Raw genomic sequence first — 12,262 nt, 5'->3', positions numbered from 1 at the left:
GTGCCCATTTTAGGAAGAAAGGCTAGCAAACTTTGCACCTGGGACACTGTCAAAACCTCAGCATGCCTGAGGGGATGCAAATGCAGAAATTCCTGGTGCCAAAAGACCAAATTTGAAAGCTTGAACACGTTATCTGCAGGAGAAGGCCTCCAATGTGATAAAAGCCAGAATATGTTCTCTTCCAAATGTGGCAGCTCATGCTAGGCAGGAGAAGCTGCAAAGGGAATGAACAGCTGCAGCCTTCCCTATACCACTGTTTCATGCCTTTGACCCAGATATCCACCCTGTTACAGGCCAGTCTTTGTACACCACATGCTCTTTTGGCCTCAGAACTTCTGGGATTTTTCCCTACTGTCATGTTTGAGGAAGGACTGACACTGCCTTCTTCCTTCCCAACCCTGGTCTCTATAACTGGCCCAGACCAGGGTTGCTCCATTTCAGTTTGCAGTCTCTCCTGATGCCTGCAGTGCATCCACACGTGCTGTGCCATTGCCACCTGCAACCCAGCAGCCCCAGCCTCCTTTCTCCCTACTGATACTTCAGCATCTCACCATTCCTTGCCGCATCATCCAGTTAGTCAGCTGGGCTCCATCACTGGAGGCATTAGACTCCTCCTGGTCGAGAGAGAGTCTGTACTGAATGCTGTTGTTGCAGAAGGTCAGGGAAAAGGGAGGCAATGGGTTTAGGGTAGTGGAAAGTGCACACTGTTACTGGTGGCCCACTTCTCTGATTGCAGAGAGGAGGCAAATGGACTTGGAAAGCTATGGAAGTGTAATAAACCGTATTTCCAAGTGGTTATTTCCTGCAGATGTAAGAAGGCCATCCTATGTCTGTCTGAGTCAAGTTCAGACTTCTCACATTTCCCCACCTCCGGGTTGTAAGTAATGAAGTATAGAGTCCAGATAGTAAATGCAGGTTGGCAGAGCCTAGGAGTTATCAGTCATGATAAATGCTTGATTATTTTTTTTTCATAAAGGCAGCAAGTTTACTGTGTTGGAGGGCAAGGAGGATACTCCCACTCCTGGTCACACATTAAAGGCTCAGTCGCCACTTACCGCTCCTGTGTTCTGCTGCCGGGCATCCAGGGCACCAGCAAGTCCTTTGGTGGCTTGGGGATCTTCGTACTTTACCCTGAAAGCATGAAGTTAGATAAAACACAGGTTGATATAGTGTCTGTGAGTGAAGATTGGGAAGTTCTAAATTTATACTCAGGGCTGCTGACTGCACAACTTTTCATCTCTCACCATTCTCCTCCTAAGAGCTTCTAGAAAGGTGTACAAAACTCCTACTAAAGAAGAATGCAACCCACTGTAAACCAGACTAATCTACTCACTGCAACATCACTATTTATACCAGAGGACAGTTCTGGCACTTGATAAGGGGATGACAAGGCATCACCTAAAAACAATTGTCCAGCAGACTAAAACTCAGTCCTCAGTCTTACAGTGCTAGGTGCATCTAACATGACACTGATCTTCCCTGGGCTTGACTACAGAAGAGAGATAACTAACACAGACTGCACAGGAGATCACAATTGCTATAGAATGGATTTGAGCAACAAAGCCCCTGTATTATTCATATATCTTCACAGCAGAAACACATCTCAAAATCCTATCTCTAACCAACACCACTCAAGAACTGATGGTGGCAGAGACTCACAGGCTTATACCATGTGGGAGGTTAAGCTGGATGATCAGAAAAGCCTGGTGTTGCTTCAGTCTCCAAACATCCCATTATAGCAAGCTCTTTCTATACACAGACAAGTCCCACCCAGCATCTCCTTTATCCCATTTCTGTGTCACCTCCAGGCTGCTACCACACACGCCAATGCCATGCTTCACCATCTGATCCATGCAGACTGGGGAAAACAATCCATCCATGCTAGGAGAATGAAGCCTCTCCCAGAAGCTCTCCTCAGGTTTCCCTTCCAGCCAGGCCCCTTCTTGCAGCTGAAGCAGATCATCATGTGGAGCTGTTTTTGTTGGGGGCTGAGGGCTTGGGCCACCGTTGATCAAACTTCTCAAAAAAGTGCTCATCAGTGAAGGGGCCGCTGTGGATAATGGCATCAAGGATGAAATACAGCACCACTACCATGCCACTGATGAGGAAAAATGGCAGGAAAGGCTTAAGGTGTTTCAAGCACTGCTTCGCTGAGACACCCATGAAGCATCAGGAATCAGGAACAGACCTTAGCTGCCTTGCTTGTGTCTCCTGCCAGCACATCCTGCCTGAGAGCAGCAGAGAAGTGGGTCTGTTCAGGGAGAGGGAGATACTGAGAGCAGAGGGTGCTAAGTGAAATGGGAAACCTGAGCCAGTGAGAATAGAGACTACCTGGCAGGGCTGCAAGTGCAAGCAGATGGAGGGCAACGAGGAATAAATAGAAGACGCCTCATTACCGCAAAGATCACAAGCCTCAGTCCGTTAAGGATTGCGCCACATTGGAGAGGATATGATTCCACCCCTGCCCAACTGTTTCTCAGCCTCTTGCACTGTGCACATACCAGCAGCTTGGGTTTCAGAGAGGCTGTTGGCACCAGTGTTTCTGTCCCATCCTGAGGCATCACACCATGTGGTGTGCTGGGAGTACCCTCCAAGCAGCAGTCTCATACACCCTGACGGACTCTGCACATGGGTTCACAGCCCTGAATGAAGTGGTTCAGAGCTGCAAATGTTGGCAGTCATGTTCAGGCTGAGCCCAAAACAACCATGTGTGTTCAATCACTGCTTCCCAACAGCCTAATGTACTCACTAATGTATCCCATTAGTGTGGTGCCCTGAAGGGTGCCGTGGACTGGAGACAGTACAGAGGACAGTCAATGAAGCAGGAGCAGAATCCCTTCCTAGCAAGGCCTGCCAGGGCAATCAGTTTGGGGAGCTCAGTGCTTGGACAAGATGACCAGGAATAAATTGTGTGCCGTCCATGGATGCAAACTGAGGCAAGAGAGTGAAAGAAGACTTCTTTATGAGGTGTTAACTTGCCACTGTCCAGCTGCTGAGCAAGACACTCCAGTGGATGGAGATCAGGAGCGCAGCTCTCTGATGGCTGGAGGCAACCATAAGACAACTATGGACTCTACTGTTTGGTAACCTATGAAGAACACTGGGTGATTCTGACAGGTGAAACAGAGTATCATTGTCAAGTCTGTCAAGTCAAAAGGATCCTGTCAGCACAGCTCTGGTTGGCTCTTCCCAGTTAGAGGATTCAGAAAATTCACTCTTTGAAGAAGAGACCTCTTCAGTGTAGACAGTGTATAGACAGTACTATGAGGTCTAACTATTACTGCTTTACATCAGGAGGTCTCAACCATACTACAGAGCAAGAAAAACCAGTTCCACTTAACAAGAGGGAAGCTGAGACCTAGATCAATGCCCTGCCTTGCAAACCACAATGGATTGTGCACTGTCTGCACTCCAGCTGAATATTCTGTCCATCAGACTCCATTGATATTCAGTGATACAGAATGGAACTCATGATTTCAGAGATAGACAAGAAAACTGAGCCAGTCCCATTCTGCACCTTTATCTCTGACACTGAGCCTTGCCACCACAATAAGCACTGCAATGTCCATTGGTGAGGGATGTGTATACAGAGACCACTTTCTTTTCCTCTTGACCAGGAGAACGCTGTAAAGGGTGGACAACGGCAGCAAGGGAGAATGCCTGGAACTATAGAAGACATCCTACAACACTGTGTGTGGGAAGAGTGCATTTCTGTTTCACCCTACTGCTTCCCACAAACTTGCTGGCTGGGATCATAATTCCAATTCCCCCGCAACCTCCCCTCTTGGAAGAAGGCAAGCACAGAGGGGCAGCTACACTCACTCTCTGCGTTGCTCAGCCAGTGAGCTGCCACGTGTCACAGCAAACATGTCGAACTCTTCCTCCAGCTTGCCAGAGGTGTCGAGGGAGTGCAGCCCTGCACTCACGCTCCTCGAGCCCAGGGCTATGGGAAAAAAAAAGAGAGTGAGCAAGCAGCATGGACACATGAATGGAGGGCCATGGGCTTGGAGGTGTTGAGTGGAAGGCTAACATTCAAACAGGTTAAACTGCTCCAGGCCCACTAATCGATTCTGCCCCTCAGAAGCAGCACAGTGTTATCAGTGTCATGGTGATGTGACAGAATCAGTTTCTTCTCCTACTCAGCAGATATTTTTAGCTCAGTCTCTGGCAGCAGCAGCAGCAATTTATTGCACTGATTCTGAAGGGCAGATGTTCCTGATCGTTTAACACATGGAATTGCTTCATAACTCGTGGAAGAGGATAACCTGTGTTATCCACTGGAGTGGATTTTCAGGAATTAAGTATCACCTGAAAATCTCTGACCTGAAAACTATTTCCACTGGCTTGTTTGTAAATACAGTATTGTTAGTTTCCTTCAACTGCATCCAAGTTGTACTGAGCATGCTCACAATCAGTAAGAACTTCAGGCATGATTTTGTAGACTGTTGGTATGTCTTGAATACCCCTCAGGATCCTTCAAGGTTTCTGAAAGCCTGTCAAGATCTGGGTCCTGAGCCCAAAATGCTCATGGCTGCCTTTGCAGTACAGTTCAGTGGCTTTTCTTCTCCTCAGCCTTGGTGGCCAGCCTGACACCACATGGCTAGAGAAACAACTGCACTGTTGCTAAGAATAGGAGGGAGTGCAACTTTCTTCCCTGCTGGAAAGCCCAGTTCTTAGCCACAACCTAGAACTGAGGTCCTTCCATAAGAAGGTCCACCTCCTGCACAATCTGAGGCGTCGAGACATGTGCTTGCATCTCTTGGCATGCACGGGTTTCTTCATTAGTTTATTATTTGACAATATAGTCAATTTGTCTAGGCTACTTTATGAATATGGCTAAATTGGTAACTGAAGTGCATTACAGGTTTCTTACAGCAGCACAGGAGAAAAACTGAGGAGAATACTGCGTGGCAACATACTCATTCCAGCCAGCTGAGAGGAGAGGTTGTTGGTGACTTCAGGTTGTCTCACTACAGACGGAGTACTGGGTGTACTGGATCTCAGGTCAATCAAGTTATTCTCTGCCTCACTTGGTGCCTTTGGAGAAAAAAAAAACCCAGAAGATAGTGAAGAGTTTGTGAGCTTTGGAAGCTTTGACTCCCCAGTCCTAGATTATTAACACTGAAAAGGGAAGCCCTACTGTACCCATTGAAAGATATCAACTGGGAAGCCTGTCCTTGGGAGAAGTGGGACAATGATGAGAGAACTGGCTGGGAATAGGGCAGAATACATGTTGGTACCCAAGTCCCAGCTCTGCTGGGATGTCAGTAGGTTAAGTGCTGGCTCAGACAACAGGCCAGTGATGATACAAGGTGGCTCATTTGAGAAATGTTCATGCTCAAAACCCAGAAACCACATCTACTATTAGTCTGTCTTTATTCTTTGTGTGAGGGGAAGGGGCCTACTGCTAGGAAAGTCTAGCAATGGGAAATGGAGCACCTTACACACTGATGAGGTCTGGTGTGTCTGGGCTGGGAGAGAAAAAGCCTATAGCTTGTAAGTGGGGCAGTTTGAATCTCTTTTCAGCTCAGCAAGACATCACAGGTTGTGCAGGATGCAAACTGAGCCGTACAAAAGGCAGTAGCTTTGAATTACCTTAACAGGCTGTCCTGTCCGAACTCGCTCGAACCTGCAAGGAAGATGACAGGATGCAACAGGATGCATTTCAGTAGTGTGTACTAATTCACCCTCAGCCCAAGAGATTTCTCAGTAAGGCTTGGCATAGTCTGCCCCTTCCTACATAGTAGAAAAGGGGGACCATGTTCAGGGCCCCATTTCTCCCCTACACAGAAGACACCACGAAAGGGCCCTCAGAGTTGATGTCTCCAAAGATATGTCTCCAAAGATGTGACATAAGAAAGCTTCTTGTGACACTTCAAAGCTACTTCTAATCAAAATGGTTCAAACACAGCTCTCCTACACAGAGGAGATCAAATTCTCTTCACCCTAGTAGAAGAGAGGAGTTTGGTGAAATGGAGGACAAAAACAGGTGATGATTCTACCTAGGCAAGTGCTTTCTATGTCTGTCTGCCTGAGAGCTAGAAAGCCAGCTCTTTTCATGCAGTCTCTTTCTTCTTCTGGGTTATGTTCATATTCTATCAGCAACAAACACAGTGTATTGAAGGGGAATGGATAAGTCAGCAAGATCTGAGGACTGGCTCTTCTTTCTAAGATGGGTAATAGAGGCTGACACACCTTGAGCATTACATTCATGGGCAGATCAAAAGCTGGGATAAACTACCAAAGGGCAGTCAGCTCTTGTGGAGGAGCAGAGCAGGGAGGAGAGAGGTACCTTTCATGGCGTAGAAACACATTGTTGAGGTTGTCATTGATGAGGAGTAGCTCCTCAGTGAGCTGCTCATGCTGGACACGGGGAATCAGCTCTAGCACACGCTGCTGCATGGCTCTGCATGTCCGATTCAGCTCCTGCTCATAGCAAGAAAAGTTACCACAAAGGTCAGGCTCAGGCTGAGCACTTGCAGATTTGGAAGTCCGAATGCAACAGACAGACTCCAGAGCCAACTGGAGTCTATCAGCAAGTGTAGAGGATGAAAAGAAGTTGGTATGAGACATAAACCAAGTCTGGGATTTATAGTTACTAGTTTTCTTTGTCCTTGCAATAATTGCATACCGTTTGTTTAACATATTATTCAGGAATAAAGGCCCTCAGGGATTATAGGTCTTCGTGTGAGATGATTCCAGCCTCAACAGGGCAAATTTCCTTGGCCACTGAAACTTCACAGCCCCCATGTCTCCCTTATCCCATCACTCCCTGCGAAGTCCCACACTGAATTGTTCCAGTGCAATTGTTCCCCGTGCCTGGCATGTAGAATGTCTCAGTTCATCAACTCATTGCTAAATTGAGCTCCGTGTGCCAGCCCTCTGTCCCACCAGTAACTGCCTTGTGTTCCTTACTTGCAGCAGCTCCAAGTCAGAAGTCTCAGCCTGGGATGGCACCAGCTCTGTCAGCATCTCTGACATGACCTTCACATTCCCATTCACCACTTCCAGCTCACTGCGTAGCTTCTTGATCTGCAGAAGGGAGTGGAAGTGACTACTTACCCCGTGAAGGCCAGGGGATAGCTGAGGTAGCTGTGAAGGGCAGCGCACAGTGCGGATGCATTCACAAAGCTGAAGGGAAAAGCCACTGGAGAACTCATTTGTCACTGCTCAGTTTGGTTCCCGGGAGCTCTCAGCAGAAGGAAGCCTTATTACTTACCATCAAATTCACTCGCTGGTAAAAGATGCCAGGCTCTCACTGGGAACCTTTGCCACTATACCTAACCTTGATTTTTAATAACCAGCAAAGGCTGCTGTTATGATTCAATCTCACCCCAGCTAGCAGCTCCTCTGTGGCAGTCACTCACATGATTTCATTTCAGAGGCAGCAGATTGGAAAAAATGAATTCCCATTCAGAAGGTGACTCTGGGCTAAGAGTGCAGTTGAAGCTTTTTCTCTCTGGTTTCAGAGGCTACTAATGAGCTCCTTGAGAGCAGTTTCTACCCTCTGTTCTGCAAGGGGATGCAACCTACTAGCAGCTGGAGAATTGATGCTGAACTTGGTGTCTTAAGTCAGGGTGAGGAAGGAGAAAAGAGGATGAAGAAACAACTGAGAAAGCCCTGGTCTATGCAAGCTGCATAGCCAGTTAGGATTGATTTGTATGGAGTCACTTGTGAGTCAAGATAAACAAAGATGATACGGAGGCATCTACAGAGCAAAATTCTGCTCCACTGTACTACAAAGACCTTGCTCAAAGCCTGTAGGTCTCAGCTCCTCACTTCCCTATAGACCGGAGATCCTTCCAGTAGCTGCAAGCAGCCCTGTCTTAGGGAAGCATAACCACTCTGTGTTTGTGGTAACACTGCGACCACAATGGAGAAAATCCCTGAATGACACTTTGGAACGGCTCCTTAAGGATCTAGGCTGGGGAAGGAGCAGGACAGCAGTCTCAGAACAGCATCTGCGAAACAGATCCCATGTGGAGGGACAGCTAGCAGCAGCAGAGGGTATGTGTCCAACTCACCTGCTCTTGTGTGGGTGTGATGGGTGCACTGCTGGAAGTGTCTCTCCCAGAGGGCAGGGTGACAGGGTGGAGGATGGACTCCATCTGCTGAGGGGAGTTGACCGCAGGAGAGTTCTGTCCAGACTGGGAGTTGGAGCTATACACAGACTATGAGGTGGGAACAGCGGCAGAGATGTTAGACACTCACAGCTGACAGGACAGTACAATTACGAAAGAAATGTTAATGTCAAGTCCCCATCTGCTTTCAGTTAGACTTCCAACTTCTCTGCCTCACCTCCCTCAAAGCTCTTACCCTATAGCTATAAATCACTTTGTCCACCGTGGCCTTGCAAAGAGACTCTCCTGCAGCTTCTCACTCCCCACTTCCTCTAACTGCAATCCAGAACTACTGTAGCACCCTCACAACTCCAGAACAGCAGCAGTACACCTCCCTTCTCCTCAGAAACGCTTCCATACCCTCCGCGGTGTGTGGATGGGGGACAGCATGTCCAGATCAGTCATGGGAAACTCAAGGCCTTTCCGTCTAAGGTCTTCATAGACAGCAACAACACCAGTTAAGTCCGGTGAGCTGCGGAAAGCATCCGCCCAGGACTAGGGAGAAGGAGATAACCATTTATATTATCATTTACATAATTTACACTACACTAACATACAAATACCTAAAGACAACCAGTCCCTTCACTGGTGCAGATGCTCATTCTTTTTGGCTCACCTGGATGAGGGTCAGCACCTTGTCGTGTACTATGGCAGGTGGGTTATTCTTCGGCAGGATTGTTCTCACCAGGACACTTTCCACAAAGTCCTGGCTGGCTACAAGGATATGGAAGCGATGGCCACAGTTTTTGACACATGTCTCCAAGACCTTTGAAGGCAAAGAAGCATTAGCTACAGTCTTCTCTGCCTGCATATATTAGCCTTGTCTTTGGGTGCCCAAGTTTTTGCACTTGGGGACTCAGCTTTACAGCAAGAATCACGGAACCAAGAAAGAACAGTGACCACTCACCGTCAAGGCCAGCATAACTTCATGGAAATTCTTATTCCCTACAATTCTCTTCTTTATGGCTCGGAAAGCATCTTTGGGTCTGCAGGAAAAAGCAAATGGAGAAAGATCGTCAGAAGGGTGAGACCTACGTAGGCAGAAGCAAAGCAAAACAGCCATGGACATCCAGAGTCTTGCACTTTGTAGCTGATCCTCCCCATCACATTTTCAGTGCATCTTGAAGCAATGACCGATAAAGCAGTTTTTGCTGTTAGTTCTGCAAGAGGAGCTAGGTCCTGCTGCTGAGCATTGGAGCTGAAACTGGAGGCTTCTGTGCTGATGTTTGCAACAATCCAAGGTGTACAGATAAAATAGAGAGTAAAAGCAACACCAGAAATGTACTGTTTGGGGTAAAGCAAAATCCCATGGCAGTGACAATGCAGACAAGATCACAACAAGCTTGGCATAGGACAGAGGAGAAGCAATCCTTGTAATGTTTAGAAATAAACTGTTTAAACTTTTCCCTGGAGGAAGGGAGGCTAAAAAGAAGTTTGGGAGATGCAGTGGCAAAATCTTGCATATAAGGCAGCATAGCAGGACAACTGTGGTTTTGTGAGAGGGTACAAAAGGACTAACATGCTCCAGTAGAGTAGGGGAAGAAAGGCTGGCCTGGAAGAGCAGCAGCACTGGAAGATAAGAATGAGCTGGAGACACCAAGATAATGAAGAAGCACCTGGGAGCCCATGGGGCAGCGAAGCTGCAATAGATGGGCATTAGCAGGAGAGTGGGAGAGACAGCTGTGCTAGCAACAGCCCAGAAATGAAACACAAAGTGGTAACAGCTTGGGACTGAGAACTGTTAGCAAAGACAGGCATATTTGTACCAAGGGGAGAGCAGGGAAGGTGTGACAGATCTGTAAAGAAAAGGCGTTTGACTTTGTTTCCATAGAACTGTGAAGTTTCAAACTGAGCTGGCTATCTATCAGCCTCCCTGTGAGGTGGGACAGCAGGAGTGAAACCCACATTTTTCATTCCATGTATCACCTTCTTTTTTACATGCTGTTCTTGACATCTCCACTGTGAGATGGAGCAGATCCCCTAGGACTCACTGGCAAATCCCCAGCTCCAGAGTTAACACGTTTGGCAGATTTCTAACATCCCTTTTCGGGGGGAATGCCCACATTTGTGCATGTCAGAGTGATTGTATATGAAAATAACTGAGAATATAACCCCAGCAGGACCTGCCTGAGATTTTCTTCTCTCCTCAGTCATTGGCCTGAAGACTTTTACATTCCCAGTGGGGAGAGTGGGATAAGGAAGAGGAATAAATCAAAGTGAAAGAACTGCAAATGTGTCTTTGGTAGATGGGAGACAGCCTGGCTTGAATCAAGATTTCTCTGGAGACCTCATAGGCCTGTTTGAATGGCTCCTTGTGCTCATGAAGATCCCAGGGAAGCATCTAACAGATACTCTGACAGCTCTGCTCTGTCTCTAGATGCCCCAGCAGAGTCTCATCTAGGGGACCGTTGGGCAGCCCAGTTTATTACCTCCACCACTGCATGCTGCCATTGCAGTATAGGGATATTGTAACAGGAAGCGTGCTGGGACCTGCTGCTGAATGAGAACCTTTGCCAGCTCCCTTACCCTTCTTCAGTCTCATTAATGATGTCGCAGATCTCCATGTTGAGAGACCAGTCCTCGCCCCGCAAGGATCCATCGGTGGCTCTCTCTGGAAAACAGAAACCAAGACAGGATAAAGCTAAGAGAGGCCCTGGCACTCTCATGGGCTGCTCTTCAGCTCTGACCCTGGATTCCACCATAATATTTAACATGAATAAAGCTGCAAAGCCTGAGCCACCAAGTGCTTCCCACTAGGTGTCACCACCATAAAGCACATTGCTGGCTGGTGTTGGGATGGGCAGTTGCACAGCTTTGCCCACATCACTCATGCTGCAAACTCACAAACACACACTGCATGATCTCCGGTGTCCTACACACAAAAGGGGAGAGGGCCTCAGTAGAAAACAAGTGACTTCAGCTGCACAACTGAAGAGAAGGGGGATTATTTGCTTTGTTGCTGCAGGGCCAGCAAAGGAAACCATGAGTTTAGCCTGCTCATGCTGACATGTATCTAATGCCATCGGCGTTGCTTTTATTTGCATCAAATTAACAAATGAATTAGCCTCCCAATTTTTACAAGTCCTATAAAAACAGATAAGCAAGCAAAACCTTGATTAAAAGACTTGATTAACATTTGCATCTCTTCCCTGAATTTCTGGCCTCTGGGAGGTATTGACAGACAAGGACTGCGGGCTGAAGTCATGTTCCAGTTTTGATTGTGTCCCCTTTAATTAGGAATTCCTCAGTCAGCCTTGATGTTATTCAAGGCAGAGATTTGGGCAACACACAACTATTAGTGAGATCACCAGTGCCTCCACCCTGTAATCAGCTGCGTCTCACCCCAACCACACTGGCTGAGTGATGCCTTTAGGGTCACCACCAGTGGGTGGGGGAAACAACTGCTGGTGGGCAGGCAGAACCAGGCACTCTCCACACCACGGGAAAATGCAGAGATACGGCAGATGGCAAATAGTGCAAGAGAACCTTCTTTCCAAGCTTTCCCATCCTATAAGATGCCTGATTTAGTAGTGGAGCAAGGCAATAAAACTAGCCAGACCAGTTCAGCACCTATCAGGTGCTCTTCAGGAGAACTGGGACCCAGCTTCCTTACAGGGACCAACTTACTTAAACACACAGAGGAGTGCCTGCTTTTTCAGAACTGCTGTCACTGCACAATCTGGATCTGGCCCTTGCTGTTGTGGGTCCTCTGCCCTTCAGAGGGAGCCTCCTCTGCAACCCAAATAGCTGATGATCCCTCTGTGGGACTAAAATGAAATGCCTGCTATGCAAGTGATAATGATAGGGGCCATAACATTGGAAAAATGTTTCTAACTCGTGCCTGGGTAAGCAGATCCTTCATGTTTCGGAATGCCCTGTTTTAAGGATCAGACAGCGAGCTACTCACAGCACTGTGCAATACACCCTCTCTTGTACACATCCCTCCCACAGGCTACACACCACAGCATGGAGCTACCTGTCCAAACGTCATTGAAATCCAGCTGCCACCTTTTTTCTTGGCTGCAAAACCTACTGATTGCATTGTGATTAGGTTGATAACATGGACCTGATGGAAGAGGGCAAAGCAGTGAAGGAGAGCAGCAGAACGTTCTTAACGCTTTTTCACCTTTCCAATTATTCTC

At 47.5% G+C, this 12,262-nt stretch overlaps 2 protein-coding genes across 5 annotated transcripts in view; both read right to left on the bottom strand.

Moving 5' to 3' along the window:
* The window catches only part of TOM1 (target of myb1 membrane trafficking protein), a 156,549-nt gene that overhangs the window by 2,874 nt on the left and 141,413 nt on the right, over positions 1 to 12,262 (bottom strand). For 2 of the 4 annotated variants that reach the window (XM_052668247.1, XM_052668245.1), the window contains 12 exons: positions 10,647 to 10,731; positions 9,028 to 9,106; positions 8,737 to 8,886; positions 8,481 to 8,615; positions 8,025 to 8,171; positions 6,916 to 7,032; positions 6,293 to 6,426; positions 5,596 to 5,629; positions 4,920 to 5,037; positions 3,823 to 3,943; positions 1,056 to 1,131; positions 552 to 614 (listed from right to left, as the gene is read on the bottom strand). In XM_052668247.1, the coding sequence (XP_052524207.1) occupies positions 552 to 614; positions 1,056 to 1,131; positions 3,823 to 3,943; positions 4,920 to 5,037; positions 5,596 to 5,629; positions 6,293 to 6,426; positions 6,916 to 7,032; positions 8,025 to 8,171; positions 8,481 to 8,615; positions 8,737 to 8,886; positions 9,028 to 9,106; positions 10,647 to 10,684 (1,212 nt within the window). In that variant the 5' untranslated portion in view covers positions 10,685 to 10,731. Of the gene's footprint in view, positions 1 to 551; positions 615 to 1,055; positions 1,132 to 1,847; positions 2,051 to 3,822; positions 3,944 to 4,919; positions 5,038 to 5,595; positions 5,630 to 6,292; positions 6,427 to 6,915; positions 7,033 to 8,024; positions 8,172 to 8,480; positions 8,616 to 8,736; positions 8,887 to 9,027; positions 9,107 to 10,646; positions 10,732 to 12,262 lie in introns of those variants that run through there. The other 2 variants (XM_052668246.1, XM_052668248.1) reach the window with 2 other exon arrangements.
* Positions 1 to 12,262, bottom strand: part of RASD2 (RASD family member 2) — a 100,674-nt gene that overhangs the window by 85,677 nt on the left and 2,735 nt on the right. The gene's annotated exons all lie outside the window — the stretch shown is intronic.

This window comes from Tympanuchus pallidicinctus, unplaced genomic scaffold, assembly GCF_026119805.1.
Source record: "Tympanuchus pallidicinctus isolate F22 unplaced genomic scaffold, pur_lepc_1.0 scaffold8, whole genome shotgun sequence".
Taxonomy (NCBI): Eukaryota; Metazoa; Chordata; class Aves; order Galliformes; family Phasianidae; genus Tympanuchus; species Tympanuchus pallidicinctus.
This window is presented reverse-complemented; position numbering and strand designations above follow the sequence as displayed.